Consider the following 25,913-nt stretch of genomic DNA (forward strand, 5'->3'; position numbering starts at 1 on the left):
CCTTAATTAAGGCGGAGTCATTGATTCTAATCCAAGACACTTTCTGTCAAATTTGGTCCACTAACTGTCTGTTCTTTGTGTGCACTGGGAAAAAATGCCCTTGAAATGCTCTTTTGTGTTTAGATTCTTGATGTTCTGTGCCTATTTGTATGATACACTAAAATACATCAATCTTCACTGGGAATGCAAATAAGTTTACTTGATTTTCAAGGATAATCTACTGATAAAGTCTGCTTCTTGTCACATTTAGAGTTGCCTTAAATGACTCTTTTCCTCATTGATTATTCTTTTCAACACATCTGTTTTAATTAACAGTATAAAATGCTTGCATGTCTAATTGGTAGTCAAAATTATGCAAAACAAAGAAGACCATGCAGCAAATCCTCAGGTTGGAGAAACTGGAATAGTGCTCCATCTGATAATTAATTATCAACACGGCTATTTTGTTTCTGTCTAGTAGCTGATAATTATTTAATACTTTTATAACCGTTTCAATTTTGTAACTTTCCAGCATCTTCTTACCACATAAACGTGTCTTCAGACTGAATACAAGACAAACACCTGGCACCGTCATGTAGAAAGTTTAGTTTGTGACACAAGTGAATGTGAACAGATGCCACTTTGCCTGAGCTGGTGTTTATTTAGGAAACGCTCATCATTTTCTACTTTTTGCTTGATAAAAAATGATAATTTTTAAGAACTGGCTCATCATGTTGGGGAAATCAATATCAAGCCAAGGAAGAGAGTCCTCATGAGTGAAGTATTTCCTGTTGTTAACCCTTTGATGCACAACATGGGTCAAGAGATCCCCATTTTCCATTGAATATGGGTCACTTCTGGCCCATGTTGTGCATCGAAGGGTTAAGATGAAGCAGCAGTGTTTTAAATCGACTTTTGCGTCTGCGAATATCAAAGTTACACTGTCCTCCCTCAGAATTAATTTCTCTGACAGTTGGCATTTTTCAGGCTGTCTTTTTGAGCTCGTCATCTGTGACAGCCGTAGTTTATGGCTGCCTGACAGATTTTCTTCTTGGTTAATTTTTGCAGGAAGGACACTAGGAGATGGTATGAAGTTGTTTTCAGCAATCATTCATTCATTTCTTCCGTGGCATTTCATTCTGAAACTCAGAAAAATCCTGTAAAGTCACTCGAAAACATGTTGCAACATGGCTACACGGTACTATCGGACATGAAGCACTCCACCTATCGTCCTCTTAACATTCATTTAACACTAACTGACTGCCTGTAATGTTGCTAGGGAGCTAATCTGAGCACAACAAGTCAATACGAGGCTGTTTATCTTTGCCTGTGTGTTCATCTGTCAAATCAATCCCGGTGGAATCGGCTTCTTATAACCCACACCTGCTCAACTCACCCCATTTTGTAGAAAAATAAAAGATCTTATACAATGTCAAGTCAGCTCCTTCGCAGTTGTAACACACCCTAACATCAGTGCCTGATAGAGAACGGAAAATACAGTTGTCAAGGCTTCACTTAAACATGGCTCTTTAGATCTAGGCGGGTGGAGAAGGTGGGTGGGGGGGCAGCTGTGGTAAAACGCTCCGACTGACTTGCTAAGAGGAAAATGTAGAGGAGAGGCAGAAACATCAATAACGTCTTTGCCATTGAGGATAATGAGGCTGAGAGACATTTACAAAGCCTGCAATTATGGTGTTATTGACCTCAATAAAGGAGGAGATATCATCACTCGTCTCCTTTTGTGCTTTGCGGTGATACATGCGAGAGGAGGGAAAGGAGTAGTTGGAGGGGCAAAGGGAGGAAAATCCTAGCATTACGAGTTTATTTACACTGAAACGAGCAAAGAATAGGCTGGAAATGAGGATATTGATCATGCGGAGTGTGTAAGATGAGAACATAAGCTTGCAAAGATGTAAAGAAAGCAGTCCAGAGTTACGTAATTACACCCAACAGAAGATAGAACAAATGAAGAGGAAAGACCTGGAATAAGAGCAAAAGAAAAAAAATGAGCAATAGGTGGTGGAAAAGGATGGAAAGAGAGGCAGCAAGTTGGCTTCTGTGAGTCTCCACTGCTTATTAGATGCATCGCCTCATAGTCAGAGCTCTTATTTGCTATCCCCCAGTGGCTCAATTACATCCATGCTGACATCCTCAAACATCCCTTATCTTTTTTTGTGTGTGTCTCTTCTGCTTCCCGTAATGATCTCAGCTTTGTTTCCCTCTAAGAACAGATTAGAAGCCCAAATTACTACTATTAGAGGAGGATTTAAGGTTTCAAACTGTCTCCCAGTGCTGGAAACTATAACTTCACGACTTGATAAGGCGGGAAAAAACTGGAAGAAGGGCTGTGTCTGTGTGTGAGTTTGCTGTCGGGTGCTTCTTCCGTGACGGTTTCGATGGAATTAAGAGATCAAATGTAGATCTGCCGACTGGGTTCTGAGTATAAAAACACGAGGATGTTTACACGGCGAGAGGGGCGCTGGAGTGGAAACTCTGAGATTGGATATTGAGCCCTGGATTCTCGTGGCCATGTCGGGCCCCTGAGCTGGTGTGAGGCTCACTTTTCAGTGATTCGGTCAGAATGACGTCCAACGTTGCTGGATCAATATTCCAGACTTTGACTTGGCTCAGGGTGTTTACATGGTGTCAGAAAGCAAAGAGAAGCAGAATATAGAGTTACAAGGCAATGGAATTAACATGGGTGCACTTTCCTGCTGCTGAATGTCAACGTCAGGTCTCGGGGGCGGGGGGGGTAAAATTATGTACTTCTTGTTAGATCTACTTTATTTTCTTCCCCTGCTGATTAAGGAATGTGGCATGTGTGCTGCATGAAATTAGACTATTAATACCATGGGCTTCAGCTGAGATGAGAAGACTTGGCTGCTAGCAAGCTACTAACAAGTGAGATGTGAAAAAAGTGTTTTATGACAAACTGTTCCGATACTTTGACAGCCCACAACATAAGAATACAGTCTACAGGGTATTTATTTAAAGTTCTCCCTGCTGCTTTCTTTCTAGTAAGGATATAGAAATAAGTTTGGTATTAAAGTACAGAGAGGGAAAAAGCTTGAAGGTAAAGTCTACCCATGAATTCCATCTGGGAACCGTCTTTTAATGCTGGATTACAAACTCCTCCAAACCCCTTGAAAAAGCCCGGCTGTGAGTTTTTTTGGGGTTTTTTTAATTATAAAAAAAATTTGAATGAAGTTACTTGTGATTTGAAAGTTAGACACAAAGTCACATTCAAGGACAGTTTGAGGCCAGTTTATATCTCAAGGATGATTCCATTGTAATACGCCTGTCTTATTTTCAACTTTCATTTTCATTAGCATAACAGCACGTATTGAAGTGCATAAATCTGTAAACAAATGTTCAGCGATGGGAACAGAAAGGTTGAACAAGGCGAAAATTTAACCAGACAATCATAACCGATTATTTAAAGGAGCATTACCCAAAATGTTGGTTTTAATCCACAATTTTATAGTAGATGCCAAACAACTGTGTGCACATAAGTCCAATAGGTCAGATAAACAGACTGTTAACCGAGATAGATGAGTTAGATTACAGCAAACATTGGATAATTACAAAAAAAAACTACTCAACCAGATGGAAGCGGCATTTGTCTAGTTGATGTGAAATTGATTTGCTGGCTTATAAATTGAAAACAGAAGTATTCTTGATCTTGGAACGAGCAGTTCAAAGGAATCATCTTCCGAATCAAACAGAACAAATACTGAGAGACCTTGTGTGAAGGTGTTTATCTTTACACTGATCAGCCACAACCTTAAAACCACCGGCAGGTGAAGTGAAAAACATTGATCATCTCATTAGAATGCAATGTTCTGCTGGGCAACCTTGAGTCCTACATTCATGTGAACACTACTTTGAAACGTACCACCCACTTCAAACATAGCTGCAGACCAAACACCCTTCCATGGCAATGGTACTTTTCACTGCCTGTCGCCTCCTCCAGCAGGACAATGTTCCCTTTTACTCTGCGAAAACTGCTCAGAAACAGCTCGAGGAACATGACAGAGAGCCCATTGTCTTGATACAGCTTCAACACTCCCCAGATTTCATTTCTGTGAACTGGACGCGTTACCTAAAGGATCTTCTTTTAGCATCCCAGCATCTCAGACACAGCAGGACTCCCCCTGTACATGACCCATTGAATCAGAGCTGCTTTGACAATAATAGTCAGGTGGTTTTAGTGTTCTGACTGACTAGGTTATGTCAGCTGTTACTCAAGGTCAAGAATCATCTTTCAGTCTTTTTGATTGTCTCACTGCTTGTATTTCTTGTCTCACTAACTTCTTTCATGACGGAATAGTGATAGAATGACGACCAAATCATCAAAAATAAGATCCAACCTATATTGCAGTGGATTCATCCTTTTAAATAATTTAATCCAATATGTGAATTGGAGCTGCTCTTCCTGTAACAGTCTCGAATTTCGTTCAATCTAAAAGGGTTCCTGACAGACTACTGGACTCAAGAGGCTTTAATAGTGAGTACTTTATACACCCTGCCGCACTTTCTCTTCCTAAGCTCGCTGTACAAGTGTGTTATCTGGCTAAAAGTGTATTAAACAGCTGCACAGCATCTAACATCTACGGGCTGTGGGTTTAAAGTGTACAAACAGAGAGAGAGAGAAGAACATAAACTGCCTCCTCCATAGTCACACATAACTAGACCGGAGGGGTTCATGTGGTCAGGAGTAAGACAGCAGTGCTCTCACGCTGAGTCATGGTCTCTATTCTGGGATTGTGTCCATTTCCGCGTGTTCACCCCTCGAATTTAACAGTCTGCTCCTAACTGGCGGAGCGAGGCTATTTACTTTTCATTAAGTCTGTAATGGTGAGTCAGGATGTTGGAAATCAAGATTTTCTTTCACCTCCTTAAGTTTTTGCTTTGCTGTTTTTCAGTTCTTTTTAGCGTTCTGAATCCCAAAACCCGCCTCCAGATTTGAAAGACATGTTGTTTTTTTGAAAAATGCCAAAATTATGCCATTTATCTGAGCCAGAAATGGTAAAAACTGAAATAATTATCAGACTTTCAACTTTATCTTGCCACTTAAAAAATATTCCAAAGATTCAAACAGACTCCGGCACACTGTCTAACTTGCTAATATGCATTTATTGGTGTAATGTTTGAGTCAAATTTCATCAGGAAAAAAAAAAAAGAACACAGATGTACAAAGAGTTCATGCGGACTTTTTATATAAATGTTTTAATGGTTTAGGGTGTTGTAGCTGTTTCATATGGTAACTTTATTTTTCAGTTTCCTTCTATTAGTCATGGTTGTGCTGTTTCCATAGAGGCACAGGACTTCATATTTTAACGAAAAATTAACCTGGAATGAGCAAATGTGGCGAGAGCAAGACTCCTGTAATAACTGCTTGGAAACTCTTACTTACTACACTAACCTCTTTACTCCTCTTCACAACAAAGTGATGTTACCCACATGTCGTAGTCTTTACTTCTTAGGTCACATATTTCAAATTAGACTGAAGAGCATCACATCACTAATAGATCCTAATAGGACACCATATATACAATTAATTAGTACTGCATTCTTTTTTTGCTCTATGCTCTAAGCACAACATTGTTAGATAATAATCTTATGGTAATGCAAAGTCCAATAGTCTTTAGTGAGCATTTCAGCCGCCATGTTGTTGTGCTTCTTGTTTCTACCAAATTTTTAGGCAAATATTTGTCCCTTTAGCTTCCAGCTTCCAGATGCTCCACATTGTTTGCACTTACTTAGCACTTGGTCCGCCTGTTCTGAGTAGAACATTGGGCCGCAAACTTTCTCCACTGCAATCGGTCCTGCGCCTGCGCCTCGGCATTGTCCCAGGTGATGGTTGTTCCAAGTTGCCAAGTTGCTATTGCTAGGTCTGCTTGAAATGTCCGTCTCCAGGTAATCCTTGGGCATCCTCTCTTGCACTTTCCTTCGCTTGGAACCCAGGTCATCGCTGTTTTTGCATGGCGTTGTTCAGGAAACCTCAGGATATGCCCAGCCAGCCTGACGCGAGGAAGTGTTATTGTTTCGTGTAGTGGCTTTGTGTTGGTTCTCTGGTGGATCTCTTCGTTAGTTATTATATCTTGGTAGCTGACTTTCAGGCTCCTCCACAGGCATCTTTGATGAAAAGTGTCGAGTTTCTTTTGGATTTTTGAAGTCCTTTTCCAGGTTTCGCAGGCATACAGCATCGTGGGTAGCACAACAGTGTTGTACAGCTTGAGCTTGATGGCTGTTGTTATTGTTGATGTTGACCAGATTCGATTAATTTTTCTGAAGACAGCGGCACCTTTTCCAATTCTGTAGTTGACGTCTGCTTCTACGCCTCCAGACTTGAGCTTCTACCGCCTCCTTCCTTACGCCAATTTGTAGTGGTTTCGTTGTTTGTGGTTTCTGTAGCAGTTTGAGCTTTTCCGGGAATGGAGTGCTAACCCATAGCCCAACTCGCCTTCTTTCTCAGCTGGGCTTGGGACCGGCTATGGCGGAGTTGTTCACATTGTTCACAAACGTGTTGCTATTTTTGTACTTGCAATCACTTGATGCTCAGAAGTGTACATCTGGTTTATCAGATCCTTTTGGCTGAAAACAGCTGCCTGCGACTGCTGATAAGAAGGTTTATGGGAGCAGTTTTGGCGCTGCAAACCACAACAAAAAAGCCAAAAGGTGCTAAAATGGAAAGAGGAAATACGGAGTCAAATGATAACGCTTTGCTGATTTTTTTTTTTTTTTTTAACCACAAATGTCACCTGTTACACTACACACAGTCATTCATGGTTTATATATAGATACTGATGAGTTCAGTGTTCATCTTTGAAATCTTAGCTGCTGCCTTCAGTGTTTCATCAGGTCCATCGCTCTACATGGTTGGTCAAACAACACTGATCCTCCACAAATGGATTACATGCATTTCATTACATTAAGACCTTATGCAAAAAAAGGTGCACCTGTCTCTTGGTGACCCCTGACCCCGTACATCCCCCTACGCCCCTCTGACAGACCCAGTGCTCTGATTACAGACAGACTTTGACACACATCCACACACACACATACACATGACAGCTGTCCTGATGGAGCCAGCTTCTCTTCCAGTCATTAGAGTGATGGAGGCTAAAAGGAGATGGGGGGGGGGGCACAACTTTATCGCCCTATTGGCCACTATACTCAAGGCCACGGGGTTCAAGCACAATTTAAGACATAAGTGGTCAATAGTCTGTTCAAGGAGTTAGCTCATTTAACAGTCAGGCAGTCTCACATGCTTCCTGACATGTTCACTGTGTTTTTCGGAATTGGTAGTGTGGTACGATATTGACACTGCTGACACTGTTGGCCAGCGTCTCATCTAATTTCACACCATTTAACTCGCTCATACATTTCTGGCTCGAGCTAAGGACATGGAAAGAACTTGATGAAGTTTTAATGCCATCCTTTCAGAGCTGGAGCATCAGACGACCTGTTTGTCTAAACTCCAACCAAGTGTGTCACCAGCTCTCAGTGAACCTGCGATGATCTGTACTGTGCACACACCGAGTCACATTTCACTGTCTTAAATAACATGCTGGAGGAGACAGGTATTAAAGCTTCTTATTTCATGTCAAACAAGTAGGAAACCATTCCAAGCCCAAAGTCTGTGCATGTTTAAGTCAGTGGCTCACTTCCTGCTCGGTACAGGGAAATCTGCGTGTTTGTGATATCACATAGTGACAGTGATATTGTGAGTGACCACAGATCAGCAAAGTGATATGCAGACTGATCAGTGTTTCCTACCTGCCTGATAAAGCTTACATGAATCTACCTTTAGTGAATTTTCAGTGCATTGCTGCTGTTGGATAGTCTGAAGAAGACAGTTTGTCTGGCTGCTGCCATTTCAGCTCATCTGTGCTGCTGACAGACAGCTGGTTCTGAGGATAGAGGTGCTCAACGAGGTCGAAGTCATTGTGGATGGACTGATCAAATGCTTCAGTAGTGCTTAAGTGCTGCTCACAACTTGCTTTTAGTGTAGACTCCCAGTGAGAGGTATTTAACTTTATTTGCCTGTCCTTTTAGTACAGTCACGAAAGAAAAGAATGGCAAAAAAAAAAGCACTGGTAAAGCTTCAGAGTCTGAGCTATCCTAGTTTTGCTTTATCAGCTCATTCTGTAGAACATAAAGGTCTGGGTGCACCTCGCAATCATTCTTTTATGGGGTAACTAGAAAACACTCTGGCTTTTTTGTATCTCTTTAAACCAGTCCACAACAATGTGCTTCAATGGTACCTCAAATTATGATTGTGATGACTGGAGCTTTTGTGGTGAAACATTTGCATGGAGGCTGCTGAGCACTGTAATTAAAATGGATAATCCAGTGCATAAAAAAACTAGCAGAGGTGCATTACTTCATGATCCAAATCCTGAGCAAAATCTTCAGCTTCATTTTCAGCGTGGTAGGTTGCAGCCCAGAGCATGTTGTTCGCAGATAGCAGAAAGGAGGGACAATGCCAACTGAGATTACCAGCCAATGATAGGCTTATGCTTGCAGTCTACATCCAGCAAGTCAGACTAGAGTTATCCTGACTCTAGTCTTAAATACAAGTCAAATCCCCAGAACATGGGGTGCTGCATTTCCCATAATGCAACTTCCCTACCTAGAAATGCAGGTAAACTTGGAAAACCTGGAACTCCTGCTAGAGCCACACAAGACGGTTATGCATCCGTTTTGATAGGCTGAGTAGTACTTGGTGTGGAAGATCAATGGACTGTACCTTTTAATTAAATCATCACCAAGCCACAACCTCAGGGGCTAAAAAAATTAAGCCAATGCTCAAGTCCTAAAAACTGCAGTTCCTCAAATGACCACTTGAGACTGGCTAAAAAAACAAGTCAGTGTCCATAGAACCCCATGTTAAAATGCACAACTTTACAGCACAAGTAAACATATTTACAGCCTGGTGCAATAAACAGTTTTGGTCTCTATAGCTAATTTCCCCATTTCTGACAACCATAAAAGATTGAATTTTTATACAAATCACCCATTTAATTTGTATTCATTTGTCTGAGCATTGGGTACCATCCCAGGACAATCCATGCACAAAAACTTTTGCATGGTCAGCCTCAGCACCACTTTCTACCTTGGATATTAATACAGATTATACAGTTAAGCTCAGAAATGGCCAGGTCTCACATGCTCTACTGGTCTGCACTCTCTCACACTGTCCTTATTCTTAGTGACTCAGCTGGCCAAAAGAACAAAAGGAATTAAGCAGGAAAAAGGGGGCTTCAACAACTGCCTGTCATAAAAACAGTCTGCTTCATAAGTGGGTGATATTAATGACTCAGTGAGACAAGTGTGAGAGGAAAGAGGCTTGCAATGCCAGCAGGTCTCACACTTGGCTGAGCTTCACATGGTTCCTCTCATTTCTAGCCCCGCAGTCTTCGGCCGCTGCAGCTGAGCGGCTCTGCATAGCTCACCAGCCATTTTGGATGGTTCCTTCCTTTCCCTGTCGCCCTCCTCTGCGATTTCCCCAAGGAGCAGGACAAACAGAATGAGAGATTGTGCAGAAAAGGAGTCAGAATGGGAGGGGATAGTGATGCTATCAAATTTTTCCGTGTTCTGCTCCAAGTTTCCATGCTGATTTGTTTTCTTTTTGCACATTTCTTTGGTGAGACTGACTTTCAGACCATATCTGTAGTCTGCTTCTCTATTTTAAGGGACATACAGTTAACTCAGTCTTCGCTTTAGAGGAAGCCACACATCCTGGTGTTACGCAGGGAATGCATCCTCTTTACTGATAAGAGGAAGATGCTTATTTGTGGAAGTGGCTAATCAGAACGCTGCTTAGCCTTTTAGCTGGTACTCGGGGGACTGTATTAAACCAAGATCAGAGAGATTTCAAAATAAGTGGAATGAGCCATTAGCGCTGAGTTTTATTATACGATGAGCTGACCTCATCCAGGGGCTCTACGGTGCTGCAGAAGCACGAAGGAACTAGCCACTTTTAATCACAACTTAGGTATTTTCCGTGGATCGTATTGTATTGTTAACTGCCCTCTCCTTATTAGAATCATGAAAAGAAGCGCTGCAATCCCAAGATTAGTGCCAGCTAGTTCATAAGCAGAGCTGTCTGTGTCTTGGAGCACGATGTTTAACATGGATAAGAAACTTGTTCTGAAAAAGTAAATTCCTCTCATTTAGTTTTCTTCAGAGGGATTAATAATTATCATGTTAATGGAGTTTGAACATTGAATTTTGCTCTGTTGTGTATTTGCAAAGCCAGAAACTGTTGAAAAATGTGCAGACAATGATGCTCAGTTCTTTGCCGGAGCACAACTATACCCCCACACACATGCCTGGTTTTCCCATTAGACACCTGTTGTCATGCTCCACTCTTCGTGCTTAAAGCCAACTTGGAAAAGTCACATGCATAACAACCTCAATACACACCTGCTTGCTGTGGTCAATGAACCTTAACTTCACCTCAGAGTTGAGTTCATGCAGACCTAAAAACTGTGACTCTGAAATATGAATCCAGTTTGAGGTCACTTGCAGGTGATTATTATGGGAGATTGTCGTATTTTTACATAAACCTGCAGTTTGTGTGTGTGCGGCTATGCGTGATTGTGTTGTGCAGGTTAAAAAGAAACCAATGTGTTGACAGAATGTCCATTCCATATTTGCCCTCAGCCACTAGCAGCTGTCTCTCTGATGGCTAAATATATTATGTGGCTGCTATGTCACACATTTCCAGGGTGAGCTCACATTACATTGTATTTTTTAAATCAGGTAACATAGACGGTGTTCTTATGTCAAAGGCCCCTCGGCGGTATGGGAGGTGAGGGGAGGTCACTTTGCACTGTGGGGGAGAAAGTGTAATTTTCTTTATGGATTATGTCATGTATTTTTTATTGACTGTGGTACAGGACAAAGGGGAGTGTGTCTAGGTGTGCTTACAGTGTATTGTTTTTAGATGTGCAGCTGAACAGGAGGAGGGTGACAAATGCATTGTGGCATGCCTCCAGACTCACTTCTTACATTGGTTGCACTGGTGCACTTGACCTTTTTTTTTTTTTTGCCTGCTCTCATACTAGCTCATAATGTCTTAAAACATTATATAAATGACTGTAAATGAGGATTTAGCTGCAAATAAGTGTGTACACATGATGTGGGACATAAAGTTAGGTCTTCTTTGGGTATGTCATACAGTAAGTTGTGTTAAAATGCATTATCATTTTTGACTCCTCACTTCTGAAGTTTGCAGTGACAGAAGAGGGCCGCTTTGCTGGACATGCACCTGTCACAGTTTGCAGGCATTGGATTGTTCTAATATTGCAGTTTGGAACTTGGAGGCCTTAACAACAAAAGCACTGTTGCTAGTTGTACATGCAATCCATAATGTTGGCTGTTTTGTCATATCTCAGCATTTAAAACAAGTCAAGAATTTACTTGTGGGGTGGTTTGCACATTGTGACCAATGTGCATGCTTGGACTTGTACAGTAGTAAAGATGGAAAGGGCAAAAATTAGGCTGAAACTACAAGTTACTGATGATCCAGAAATGCCTCACATGCATCAGTGGATGTTCAAATGTACCTATGTTCCACAAATATCTTTCATGCACTGATGGGCACAAAAGTGTAATACTGTTCTCTAAATATCTCAAAAACTTGGGTAGACATTTAAATGTATTCATGTTCTCTAAAAGCCTCACATGCCTCAGCAGACGCCACAGTTTACCAATATTCCCTAAGCGCCTCAGGCATGGGTTTGTGCTATAGGCAGCTGTGCACAGAGAAGCCTCTAGTCTCCCTATTTAGTTAATGCAGTGTATGCAACAGATGTTTGGCAACAAATTATGTTTAAAAAGAGTGACCTAAGTCATTATAATGAAATATTTCCTGTAGTTACAGCAAAAAAAAATTGTGTGTGTATATATATATATATATATATATATATATATATATATATATATATATATATATATATATACACACACACTTAGGTTAGCCACCGAGAAACACACATGGACAAACCAGCTAAATATTAAGCACAGTGTTGGGGTCCTGATTGCGGTTACATTTTATTACCTGTGGATATTGTTTGTGATTAGAATAATCCAAATCATCCCTTGATTAAACAATGCTCACTGAGATATGTCACTTTAAATAAAAGCTATAACCTGCAACCTGCTAGCCTAGCTTAGCTGAAACACTGCGACAGCTAGCTTAAACCAAAATGTAAAAGCAGCATGGATTGGCACATAACCCTTTGTAAAACCATGTTGTGACCTTTCTGTATTATTATTATTATTATTATTGTACATATTCAGCAATCAGATATTACATTCATTTGTATGATTTATGGGTCGTTGCAAAGGAGACAGGCAAGCTATATATAAGTCAGCTATTTGTAAACTAACAATTTCAAAACTTTTTTTTTTTACTGTTTGCTGTGACTGTCACTTCTCTTGGCTCAAGGTGGTTACATCTTTTATCAGCAAAAACCCAAAAAAGGTTTGTACTTTCAGCTAGAAATGTGTAATGTTTTGATGCTTAAATGTGAGCTGTCTATAGCTTCATATTTACTGTGTCAACATTAGAGTTCATCAGTCCTCTCATCTGCAAGAAAGTAGATATTTTCCAAAATTAAACCACATCTATGAGAGCAAATTGGTGTGTGATCAGGCGATACCAAATGCTAAGATTGAGATGAATTTACTGTGTATACATAAACCTAAATGACTTACGGTGCATGTGGGGTGTGTAGCTGTGTTGCGTCTCACCTGACAAGTAGACAGATTCATTGGTGTTTTGATAGTCAGAGGGATGGTGGGTCTCATGTAGACGCCACTAGTGCATGCACACGTATAATCTGAACTGAACTGAATGTCAAGGATTCCATATAAGGAGTCCGTGTCCTTAAAAACCCACAGCTAAGTTACAGGGCATTCATTTGATTTACAACAGTTTAGACATGCTGGTTAGTACTGTTTAGATATGTTCATGGACACACACAGACATCACAGGGAGGTCACAGAATGTCACTGTTTGTGTTTTTTAAAAGGCGACATGGCTGATAAAATCATTTTGATTTATGCAACGAGATCTCAGAAGAGCTCTCATGTTACTCGAGTGTACTAAATTTACATAATGAAAAGTCTGAACTCTGATAAATGAACATTTGTCTGCCTCTTGCTCCCTTATGTGTCTTTCTCTGTCCTCTTTCTCATCAGTAGAATAGATTAACCAGCATCTCACCCCTGAGGATGTGGCACTCTCATGCTAACAACTATGAATAGCTATTGCCTTAATGCACAGCTCATGTGGAGTAGAGCAATGTATTCACTTGGCTAAGCATTATTATTTCATGCTTGCCCTCCCTGAATCTCTACAGATACTTTAGCATATTGGTATAGTAAGCATTAAAGCTCAGTTTAGAGCATGTCATTATGTGGACCATATTCAAACTAAATGAAGTTAGTGTAGCTCAACAAATCAGATGAGGCTGTGCCGGCCAAACGGAAGCGTTCCATTAGATGAGGAGTAACTGTCTACTGCTTTTATGTGTGTGTTCGTAGGATAAAGGAATGGGTGGACCAGATGCAGAAAGATTTGATCACACTAACAGACACATCCAGCGGCATACAAAATCTAAAGCAGGTAAGTGACTTTCTGTCTCACACACAGTTGCTCTACAACCACAAAAATCGTGTTTTTTAACCCATACACTTTAAAGGTAAAGTGAAATTTAGTGCCTTTTTACTTTTGTGGTAGGTCATCTCAACTATACTGACGGGTAACTTATTGTGTATAACTTTCAGTGAAGTGTTTTTGACATATCTGTGGGAAAGATTCCTGAACTGCAGGGTTCTAGGTGGGTGTTTTCTATTACAGGAGTTATCTGACATTTGAAAGAAGATGCACTTACTCTTTTAAGCAGATGCTTCTATCACTAGCAATTTCAAGGTCTCATAGGCTGAAAATCTATGTTTATTTTGTTTTGTAGTTGTTGCTATGAAAATGTTAACATCTGCTGTTTGATAAACCCGCCTACAACTAGACAGCCTCCCTACTTTTCAAGCCAGTAAGAATTTTCCAAACGATAAGTGAAACTGAAGAACAAATAGTTGTCTAGTCTGAACTTTACATAATCCTGTTCCTTCCAGGTGAGCAGAAAGATTGTGTGCTACTGCCTCACAATCTGCCAAGTTTATTTACTTTCTGGAGCTGCTTCTGCTAACTCTAAAGCAAAACACACCAAATGTTCTACTGTTGGCTGCAAGAGTGAACACAAGAGTCTTCATGCACTCCCAGCATCTGAGAAACTTGAAAATCCAGTGAAATACTTTTGATGGCAGTGTCACCACCATAGTAATAGGAAAATCCATAGTGTTACCACATGGTGTGGGTAATGTGGCTAAAATTCAAAGAAAAAGCGACCTTTGGTCTCACATAGTCATTTATATCTATGTCAGCTGCCATGCATCAACATTTTCAAGTGCTTTGCTCAGTACTGTCAATCACAGATACAGAGAGTTTTCTTCCTGAAGGGGGTGTAGAAAGCAGTAGCTCAGCTGCATTTAAAGCTTCAGAAGCGGAAACAGGAGTTATATAATTGTGGTCAAAGCGGCAGCAATAAGCAATGCTAACAATTGGCAGTCAAGATGGACAATTTTCAGCAGCCTTCAGTCAGTACAGGAAGTCACCAATTTATGAAAATGTTGTCAGACACATATATCAGTTTGTACGCAGTTTCCGATAGTTTCAGTTCTGATCTGTGATCTCTGCTCATATTTTAGCCTCCATTTTGCATAAATGCTCATATAAATCGGCATCATATCACTTTGCCACTGAATATAAATCAGTTGAGCAGATCTGTCCCTCTGAAAATATGCATAAATACGCTGAGAATTTTAATAAATAGACAAATAGAGAGACAATAGCTTTCAGTACAGACCTGTCAGATTTTCAGACTGTCAGGCATGAAACATCTGTGCAGGCTTTATTTTAAGAATCTTTACATCCCACCTACCCGAAGTTTCTGTGTTGTTTTAATACATAGTTCAGTGTTAATATACAGTAGACTAGACTTGTGATATATTGGCCTGCTGTTTTAAATCCAGCTCCTCTGACTGATAAATGTGACCACCAGCTACACAACATGCAAACAAGAAATCTTCAAAATCCGATTAATGGAGGTGAAATCTCTTCTACGCAGGAAAAATTAAAAGTTCCATCAAACGTCATATAGTTGTCAGACCATTTAAGTCAAGAAGCTGTTAGATCAGGTGGCAACAAGGCATTTCTGATAGTTATCTGACCAGTATTGAATCACAATATAAAGTAAGATAGGCAATGCTAAAATCCCAGAGAGGTCCAACCAAATGCTAAAGTCAGCAACCAAGTAGCTAAACTGCTCTTATGGCCAAAGAAACTGAACTCTTATAACAAACTATCTTTAGACTCTCACACAGATATCATAGAGCTCAAATTACCAGTGCTAAAAGTGTGAGAAGGAAATTTTCCTCTTCTGTTTGATAATTACAACTTGAAAAAGTGTTTTTTTTTCTTTTCAGTTTGACTGAAATCTATGACATTGCCTCAGTATTGACAAGGATTATTACTACGACTACTTACATATTACTTCTCTGACTGTCATTAACCTTCCTTGCGCGACCTCAGCTGTCACAACATATCACCAGACTATATTTAGTAGCTTTCTCATTAGACATAACGCTGCATCATTTCATTCTGCCAGCACAATCTACACACTCAGATAAGATCAGCGTCACGACTTTTACTGTGATGGCTGCAGTCCGTACACACACACACACTTATACACCCACACACACTTCTACACCCACACCAGAGCCCACATCTGACAACAGAGAGGAAGCTTTTTAGAGCCACATTGATTGACATAATGCATCTGGCACTTTGGCTCCCTTTGAGAATAAAATCAGTCGGCTTTAAAGCATCACTAGAATCATTACAAAACATGTTTTTATTTGATGTGGCGGTGCGACTCGAACAGAGATGACAATTAAAGTGAATCCACTTTAACGTCTGCTTTTGGAAACAGTGAAATGGAGAAAGCATGTAGAGTTTAAAAGGAATGTTATGCAGCTTTATTAACAATGTACGTGGAGAAATTTTGCAGCTTGCCTGCTCAGTAAATCGTCTTAATTGCAACTATTGTTAATGATAGTCATATTTGGAAGCTGTTTGCACACAGGTGTACCTTTTATCAGAGGAAACTTATTAGTTTTCAACCTGAATATTGTGCAATAACACAAACCAAATCCAAAATGTTGTGGTATTGCTTTCCAATACTGCTGTTGAACTAGAGCAAAACACATCAGATGCCTGGAGGATGAAGACAAATACATGCACGTCCCTCAGTTCTGTGGTTTTGAATGCCGGGACAGTGAAATCCCTTTAGGCTGCTAAATAATTGGCTGTTTGGCATTTGTGTTTCTTATTCCTCCTGCTGGAGCATATTCCATCGCACAGTAAATGGTCTTGTTACATAACCTGACATTGCAATTTAATCAGTGGAAGTGTAGCTTTCTTTTTTTAATCGCTGTCCTTTGGTCATTGACATTCTATGGACAATAGAAGACTGTCAGTGGATAGAAAATATGAGACTCGCAATGTTAACCCTCTGAATTGCAAGCAGTTTCTGAGCGCTTCTGTGCTCCTGTCACAGTTTTACTCACTGTGGGCTCATTTCTCACAGCAGTATGAATTCCTCCACCTCTAAAGAAACAACAGAACCATGACTTTAAAACAATGTCTTTTTTGTAGTGTGACAAAATTAAAATCCCATAAATCATGAAAAGGAAAACATGAAAGTTTCACTTCTTTCTTTATTTCACAAAAAATTTAAACAAAAAACTGGAATCAACATGTCCCCCCCCCCCCCCCCCCCCCCCCAAGTACCAACAGATGTTACCAATTCTGGAAAAAAAAAAGGTGGATTGTTTACTACAAGTGCATAATTAAAGGACCTCTGAGAAGCTGAAAATCTGACAAAAATGTTGGTTTTTACAGTTTCTGGTTCAGGCAAATTTCTCTGGTAATTTTGTCAAATAATGATGAAAAAAAAGATAACATACACTTAAAGCCTACAGGTGGCTTTTGAGATTCAGAGGGTTGAAACTGCTTGATAAAGATCCTTATCGAATCCATAGAGTATGTACTGTCAAGCATAATAATGACATTGTGTTTGTGGTTGTGTCAAGGACCATCTCCATATGCACTTTCAGGTGTCTATCGGTATTAACACCAATTTTAAGACCATAAAAAGTACTGGCATTCTTGTTTCTCATGCTGTCAGTAAAAAAATGTTTAAAATTCTTCCTCCTTAGAATGTTGTACAGCATTTTGACAGCATCTTTCAGCTTACATTCCACATCTCTGACCCACGTTTTTTTCTCGTGATTCTTCTAGATATATCATCGACACAGAACTCACTTCAGTGTGGAGTTCAACAATGCAACACAACTGGTGGCAACGGCTGCTGGGAACATAGAGAAGCTGCTAAATAATCGCTCCCAAGCCCTGAAGGTGAGTGTAATCTGACACCCTTGTGGCGACATTTGCTACTTCTAGGAAATTAGTTAAGTGGAGGATGAAGCTTGTTGATTGCCTCTTTTATCACTGTGATGTAGCAGCCCAGTCTCACAGCAAAAAAGGTGTAATGGCTGCCTTTGTCCACAGCACAGAATGCGCAAATTTTACAACAAAGACTGCAAAGTTATGAGATCTTGGCATTTTTTAGGAGCTGTTGTTGTGACGGCACTTGTCACCTTACCAATGTAATTTACTTTATGCCAAACTATAATCATTTCCTAATTCTAACTGTGTAGTTTTGGTGCCTAAACTCAACCAAAAGCGAACAGTAGCCAAAAACGACAGCAAAGAGCATCAGAAAAAGATGAATGACACGTAAACAGGTGTTGTGTTCAGGCGTATTTTATTTTCTGTTCCCAAACATAACCACGAATTCTGGTGTGTGAGCTTATCAGAGTAGTCTTTAAGGTAAACTAAAGCAAAAAGTGACTGAAAACAGAAGTAAACTTCAAGAAAATGGCACAAAATATAGTGATCCCACATGGAACTCAAACTCCAGTCTTGTGGATAATAGTCCTGTGCTTTATGCCCTCCTTATGTGAGCTTTGTTGCACTTTTTATATGTAAAGTATAATAAACTTGCAGGTTATGTGTTGTGGATACAATTAAATGACAAGGAAAGACCACAAAACAGGCATCTCACAAATTTAGTCTTTACTGTAAGATTTATAGTCTTGCACCATGGAGCAGTGGAGTTATTACACAGTTTGGTGTGAAACTGTGTTGATTCTATTGCTTATTTGTAGCCATTGTGACCCTTTTATGTTGCTGATTTTATAGTTTGAGATGGGAAGACAAAATGTAAATTCTACATACTTCGTGAGATCAGATTCGACATCTCTCCAAGCATTGGGCCAGAGCTCAGGGAAACACACTGAAACAATCTGCTTCTCTTCATTTTACGTCAGAACAGACACTGGAGCACAGCGACAGCTTCAGGCCATGCACTGATCCAATGTAATCAGACATCCTCTAGCTAGATTACTTAATTCAAAGTTACCTGTCTGGGCTGCAACAACCAAAAAACAATCATAAAAAAACATCTCCAACTCCCCAATGCCTCCAACATGTATCACATTTTGTTGTTTTGACAAAAGGTCACAAATTACCATGTTTGGCTTTAACTTTCAGGAAACCTGTGTCTTTGTGACAACTGAGGCCTAATCTGCCCTCATATCTAACCCATACTGACTGCTTTTAGGGGTCATTTGTCTGAACCCAACAGAAGGAAAATGTTAGGATGAGCACACAAGCCAGTGCTTCCATGTTGTGGTAAAATGTTCCAGACCATAGTCACCTCATGTAGATGCACTCTGCCTTGTTAAATGGCTGACCAGACAATTAAGAGACCTTGGAAGAGCTGTGAGGTTGTGTCAGAATAGGTTTCTTTGTTTGTGTAAACCACACACAGCACCTATAGTTAAATCTTCTTATATTGTACAACCTTTTGCTAAACATATTATAATTTTAAGCATGCTGGCAGTGCAGCTGTAGAGATGGCAGTGTGGATCAGTCAGGTTGATCAAACACTTTGGTTCAGACTGAAATCATTCCACATCTGAGGGTTTTCTTGGCTCAGAATGGGCCTGGGGGACTGACTATGTATCACGGTAAGCAGGCAATGAGTCTGTGTTAGCTTATTTGACCAAAATATATTGATTTGCATGTTATTTTGGACTATTTCATAAACAAAAACTACTTTGATTCTTGATTAAATAAAACCCCAATTACCAAAAGTGGCTAAAGCATTTTAACACTGTATTTATTTTGAATTGTTGTCATTTTGACACTGATAATTTTTCTAGGGGCTGCCAAAAATCATCTACGCAGGAAGAGCTCGCAGCTATTACAGGGTTAGAAGATTTTTTTTCCCAGACATTCATGTTTCTACAACACGAAAAACATTTCGTGGTGAGCGGCACGAAAAACATGACAAAATCGTGTTGGTGCGCACGAAACCGAAACAAAAATTTACGTGACAGTTTCACGAATCCCCGTGAGACCGGGTTGTGCTGATTTGAAAGAACCCCTCTAACACAACCATGAGGTTCATGTGGTTGTGGTTTTGAGTGAAATACTTTAACACATGTTTGATGTTGTGCCAGGAAATGAGGTTCATGTATTTATGTTCTTCTCTAGAAGAACTGTGGTGATCCCTGAACTTTGCATCTGTAGTCCCTGTCAGGTCAAAAACAAGTATTATTACAGTACATTTGTTTATTAGCAAATGCTTAACAAACTATTGACACTCCCATTAGCCTCTACTATACTTGTGTTTATTGGACATTGATAGCATGCTAACTTACTAAGCTAGATTGGTGGAGATGGTAAATGTTACCTACTAAATGCAGAATGTCCTAATTAAGTTGTTTTGCCCCTGATCCAATCTGTGTCATTCAGTATGTTGTGCTATTTACCTAGATCGTACACATTTCACATACATCAGAGTTCTTAAAATCAGTTCAGTGTACATGCTTCACAACTGAATAGCTCTGCAATGTATTAAGCAAAAAGTACATTTCTGCATCCAAGTTATACCTTCGTGTTTTGTAGAAGGTTGCCAAACTTGTTGTACGGGTCTGGTGGGGCACTGTTTGAAAAGCGAAGACAAAAGCCTGTTTTTCTTCATACATGTCAGAAAATGTATTGTACATCAGCTGTAGTACATAGTTGTTTACTTTCTGTTCAATACTGTCGCGACTTGAGAAGACGGTCTCTCAGACTTCGGGTAGTTCCAGCTTGGCAAGAGAACATTGTGGTAGTTAAGCTAGTAACGGGCACCATGACAGAAACTTCAGTTACGCTTAATGTTCTCCAGCAAGAGCTGGTTTTTTTATGCAAAGCATTCCTCCAGAAATTGTACTCTGTTTCTGTGGCATCTGTGTGTCAGTGGATTCAAACAAGTAATTGATCTAATATTAGAGTTGATCTTAATCTGTGACATCAGCTTGTGGCAGTCTCTACTCTTAAACGTCATCATCCAGCATTGTTGTTGTGAAAAGATAAAGCTTTGCAGACTCTTCGTCTTGTTTGCCTGCATTTACAAAGCTATAGCAAGCTAAATTGATCCCCACAACCTTTCCCTGCTCCTTGCTTTAACAGTATCAGACCAACTGAATTAGGATCTCGGGACGCTCCCAGTCTCGATCAATTCGACTCAGAGAGCCAGAAATATCCAATTAAAGCCTGACAGCCTGTTGCCATGGCTACGTTCTCATTGATTATCCCATCAATCCAGCCAAGCATTTTGTTTTTCTTACATTCAAATAATTGCCAAGAGACTAGGGACAATTAGTTTTTGGTGTAGTTGTGTTGCACCTCGAGAGATAAACAACTACTTAGTGAATTGATGGCGACAGGATAGAGATGCTCTGTTCTTACATTCTATCAACACCATCTGCTGCGTATTTCACCTGTGCGAGATAATGGCTGTTGTTTACTTCTATACTGGATGTGTGAAATCAGTGAAGGAGGGATGATATCTTCCTTTTTTTTGCCAAACACCATATGCTTTGTTCCTCTCAGAAAGTATTCACTTGTTACTGCATTAGCGTTGAATAGTCGATGTCCTGTGGTGGCATGGTAGCTACTGTAAATGATGTTCTGTATAATGAAGTCGAATTGAGCCAGCTTTATGGCAGTCAATTTATGTAAGTGACCATAAATAGTCACAGGGTCCACTTAGCTGAATCATGAATTGAAATGGACATTGAGAATGGACGGCTGCAGCATCTGTAATGTTTTTGACCTGACCTACACTAATCTAATACTGCTCCATGAAGTAAAGGATCCCTGCCTTTGACTCTCCAGCCTTATCATCCTCCCTCCTGTGTTTCATCTCATCTCCTTGCCTTCTATTTCTTTCATCTTTGACTCGTCTCTTTTTGTACCTCGCCTCCAGAAGTGCTGATTGCACATCATGAAGTGATCATGTAAGAGAGCGTGGCTTTCTGTCTGAGAGAAATAAATATATTGAATTCCCTGGTGTATGAGTGTGTGTAAGAGAGAGAGAGATGGTGATGAGTTTAAAAGAGAGGAAGAGTAGTAGGAAGTCTATGAGTGCATTATGCGCCACACCTCCCGTGAGGCGGCATACAAAAGACTAGAAGCCTATTGCAGACCAGCCATCCATTAGTATTTTGGCCTCTTAATGCACAATTCAACAGGCAGCACTTTTCCCTTTTTTTCACACAGTGCTGCTTGAACCTTTGAAGCCATTATACTAGCTCACAGCCTTATTAGAAACTACACACAGAGAAATAAATGAGAAGGCGTATTCACATACATAAAGAGTATATGTACACCCCTAGGTATTTTATATTAAATGAATTCCAGTTATTTTGTGATTAAAGCCTGCTAATGGCATTTTTCAGAGATTTATTTTCCCCAAACATGACCCTCTACTGTAGACATTTTTCTTTGAAAGGCTGTTGAAAAAGTTATTCATATATTGTAATCTGTAATAATAATAAAAACAAGCTGAACACTAAATTCCACATTTCACTGAAGCATAGCATTGTTTTTATGCTGCCCGATGTCCAACATTACGTATTAGCAATGAAGTTCAGTATGGGGCTTGCAGATCAGTATTTGCTATCAATTGCAGTATGATGTGCAAACGTGTAAATTCATTTTAAGGATTATTATTAAGGATATTGAAGGTTAATGATTTAACCCAGGCAAGCAGTTCTCAACTTTGGGGTTGAGGCACACAAATGGACTCTATGCAAGTATTCAGACTTAATAATGCGAAGACAAAGATTAAGTAAAACAACTATTAGCATACTTAAATAAGATAATTTGAGTATTATGTGAGAATCTTCTTAAATAAACAAGTAAAGTTATCTATGCTGTCTATTACAGAAGTGAAAAACTACAAAGAAAAACTTGTTTTATTGTGCAGTAAGAACATTTTACACCTTTTCAGAATTAAATTAACTTCCAAAAAGTTCCAATCATTCCAATTTTGAAACAAAACAAAAAAAGAAAAAGACAGGTGATGCATTATTTAATACAGCTGATATCTAAATTGTAGACAGAAGTTGATTAATGTGGAGAATTCAAACTGTAAATTTCAAAATAAAAGATTTGTTTCACTGAACAATGCGATGTGTTTTAGAAGCTCAGTTTAGAAGTTTTGTATTAAAATATCTTTAAGTTTGACCCCTTAAGCCCTTAAAGTGTAGCTATATTTCAGCACAGGTCTCAGGATAAATGTTTAAGGTCACCAGATGTTTTTTGTTGTTTTTATGCATATTACATTCACCTTTTCAGCCATAACAAAACATCTCTCAAATGAAACCTGAATGGGCATACACTGTCCTTGATTAAACCTACACCTTGCAGCAGGTCTATACTTAAGCCATCTGTGAAAATTCATTTAAATTATTACCAAAAAGCCTACATGATATTGCACACATCACTTTTTACCCCTGGTAAATTCAAGTTGTGTTTTTTAAGAGGAAAATGAATCAAAGATAGTCAGCTAAAACTTACTGTTACACCTCTTTTTGTACTAAAGCCAAGCATCGCCCAACCTGTGTAAAGCCTGAACAGGAGCAGGTTCATTAACATAAAGACAGATAAGCCATGTTGTTTAGAGCACAAGCAAATCAATCAATCAATCAATCAGAGTTTATTTCTATAGCACTTTTCATACAAAAATAGCACAAAGTGCTTAACAAGTTAAAAACAAACAATAAAAACAATAAAAAGACAATGGCCCACATCCCTCCCAAACCCTGCCCCACAACATACTTCCTAAGAACACACAGACATACACACACAGACAGTCACACAGCCATGCACACACACACACACACACACACACACACACACACACACACACACACACACACACTTTAGTAAAAGAAATAATAGTGTCTGTGGGCTGAGAGCAGAAGCACCTGAAAGAGGAAACACCATCAATGAGAGCCGCCCGCACCCGGGGCAGCAGCAGGCCCCGTCAGGCCCAACAGGCCAGCTAGCTCCAGGGCCATTAGGCCCAGGCCCTGGCAAAGCCCCAGATGCAGACGGCTCCCCACCGAGGAAACACTGGAATCTAAAATAGATGTGTTAAAAATAACATGTAAAACTAAAAATTGAAGAATAAAATAGCTACTAAAAGATAAAGAATAGTAAAATAAATGATAAAATAGATAGTAAAATAAATACTAAAATAGTGAAATAATAAAATAGTATACAAAATAATCAAATAAATGTATAAATAAAAGCAAAACCAGGGAATAAACAGTATAAATCAAGGCATTAAGATAAAATAAAAGCATTATGTAAAAGCCAGTTTAAAAAGGTGAGTCTTGAGCCTGCGTTTAAAAGTCTCTACGTTCTCTACAGCCCTCGGGTCCTCTGGCAGGCTGTTCCACAGGCGAGAGCCATAATGTTGAAAAGCTGCCTCGCCATGAGTTACTGTATTCACCTTGGGAATTGTTAAAAGGCCAGTGCCAGAGGACCTGAGGGTTCGTGAGGGTTCATAAGGTAAAAGTAGATCAGACAAATATGAAGGCCCAAGACCATTAATACCTTTAAAAACTGTTAGAATAATTTTAAAATCTACCCTGAAGCACACAGGGAGCCAATACAGTGATTTTAAAACTGGTGTAATGTGGTCCCGCTTTCTGGTCTTCGTCAGGACTCGTGCAGCTGAGTTCTGCAATAATTGGAGGTGAGAGATAGTTTTTTGGGAAGACCAGAAAGCAGGGCATTACAGTAGTCCAAATGCCTGTTTAAAACACGCGTAAGTTCATTGATGATTTTATTTGTAAAAAACAATATGAGGGCAAATGACCTCATAGCAACTGATGTTGGCAACTCTAAAGACATTATACTGCATGTGGTTATAAATTAGCCAATATTTAAATTAAAATTCAAGCCATTCATACTTAATAAGCTCAGCTGGGTAATCTCACTATCCTCTGCATTGTATATGGCAAGAAAACCTAATTGACTCAATTTTTCTCATGTCTCTGTGTAACATGAGTCATACCAGTTCATGTACTCTCCTTCCACTTAATGTAGGTTCTACATGGTACTGTTACATTTTGCTTTAGAACATTCAGCAATTATTTAGAATTATTAAAAGATGCTTAAATAAATGCTACAGATGGCCACTGTTCTTTTCTTAGTGTAGGCTGTGACATGGTCTATGTATACAAGGGTCCCCGACTTACGCCAGAGTTCCGTTCCTACAGAGAGATGTAAGTCGATTTTCGCCGTAAGTCGGAACTCTGGCAAAAATGTAAACAAAGCCATTACATGCATCACGATATCGATCAGTTCTTTGGAAGAGTCATGAATACCAATGACTTTCATGCATGTATGAGTCATTTTACCAGAACGTAGCAGAATATTGTAACGGACTGGTATTGTTGCTGATGTTGAGGTTTCAATGGTTTTTTTCAGTTTGAGATTTACGAAATGTCAGTGAACGTGCCGTGTTTAGCTGGCTTCTCCGACTGACTGAGAGTCAGCAGTAGTGTGTGTGTGTCGATCGAGAGAGCTGGGAATGGAGGCTAATTCTGGAGGTAAGTCATAGGTTTTCTGTAGTTATTTTGGCATTGGCTACGGCCCACAGTAGCCTGTGTGAATGTTTAATAAACATTCATCACAGAGGGTCGCTACAATGTGTTATACTGTTTTTGCAACTTGACTGATGTTCGTTGGTGTTTCGCCCTTGCTGAGAGTTTTATTATATCTAATTTCACTTCCATGGAGATGGCTTACCTTTTCTTCGAAGCACTGTCATCAGATGAGTCAGACTTATGCTAGGAAGCCATAATGAAGGCAAAAAGTTAGCTAATGTAGCACAATCCAAGCCATCTTTTAGCACCGCATGACAGTGTATTTGTCCGCTCTGCTCCTCAGCTAGGTCCACATAACCAGTTCTGACGAAACGCAATAGGTAGAGGACGTCATAAACCGAGAACCCCCCCATATACATTAATAGGAAACAGACACCACCACAGAGCACACTGTGTAAAGATTGAATTGTCCTGTAGCCCTATAAGGTACAGTCAATTCCAGCCATTTTCAGTACAAAAAATCGCTAATATTTTATTTGTAAATAAAAATATGATGAGAAATACAGGGAATATTGGATGCGTATCGCGAGGTGCATTTCCTCGAAAACGACCTATTCGTGGATTATATACCGACTTCAAGACATGTTTTGGACAAAATATGTTACTGGCTTGTTTCGTCTAGATGTCCAAGGTTGGATTACAGCCGTTTTTTGTGGAATATTTTCATCTGTGTGTAATAATGAACCCACAAATGTGAGTCGCGCTGTGCGTTAAAG

The 25,913-nt window shown here is 39.7% G+C and overlaps 1 protein-coding gene across 1 annotated transcript in view; it reads left to right on the plus strand.

Moving 5' to 3' along the window:
* The window catches only part of cacna2d1a (calcium channel, voltage-dependent, alpha 2/delta subunit 1a), a 129,362-nt gene that overhangs the window by 13,420 nt on the left and 90,029 nt on the right, over positions 1–25,913 (plus strand). The window contains 2 exon segments of the mRNA XM_051949713.1: positions 13,543–13,624; positions 17,417–17,533. Of these exon segments, the coding sequence (XP_051805673.1) occupies positions 13,543–13,624; positions 17,417–17,533 (199 nt within the window).

The sequence above is a fragment of the Acanthochromis polyacanthus genome, chromosome 1, assembly GCF_021347895.1.
Source record: "Acanthochromis polyacanthus isolate Apoly-LR-REF ecotype Palm Island chromosome 1, KAUST_Apoly_ChrSc, whole genome shotgun sequence".
Classification (NCBI taxonomy): Eukaryota; Metazoa; Chordata; class Actinopteri; family Pomacentridae; genus Acanthochromis; species Acanthochromis polyacanthus.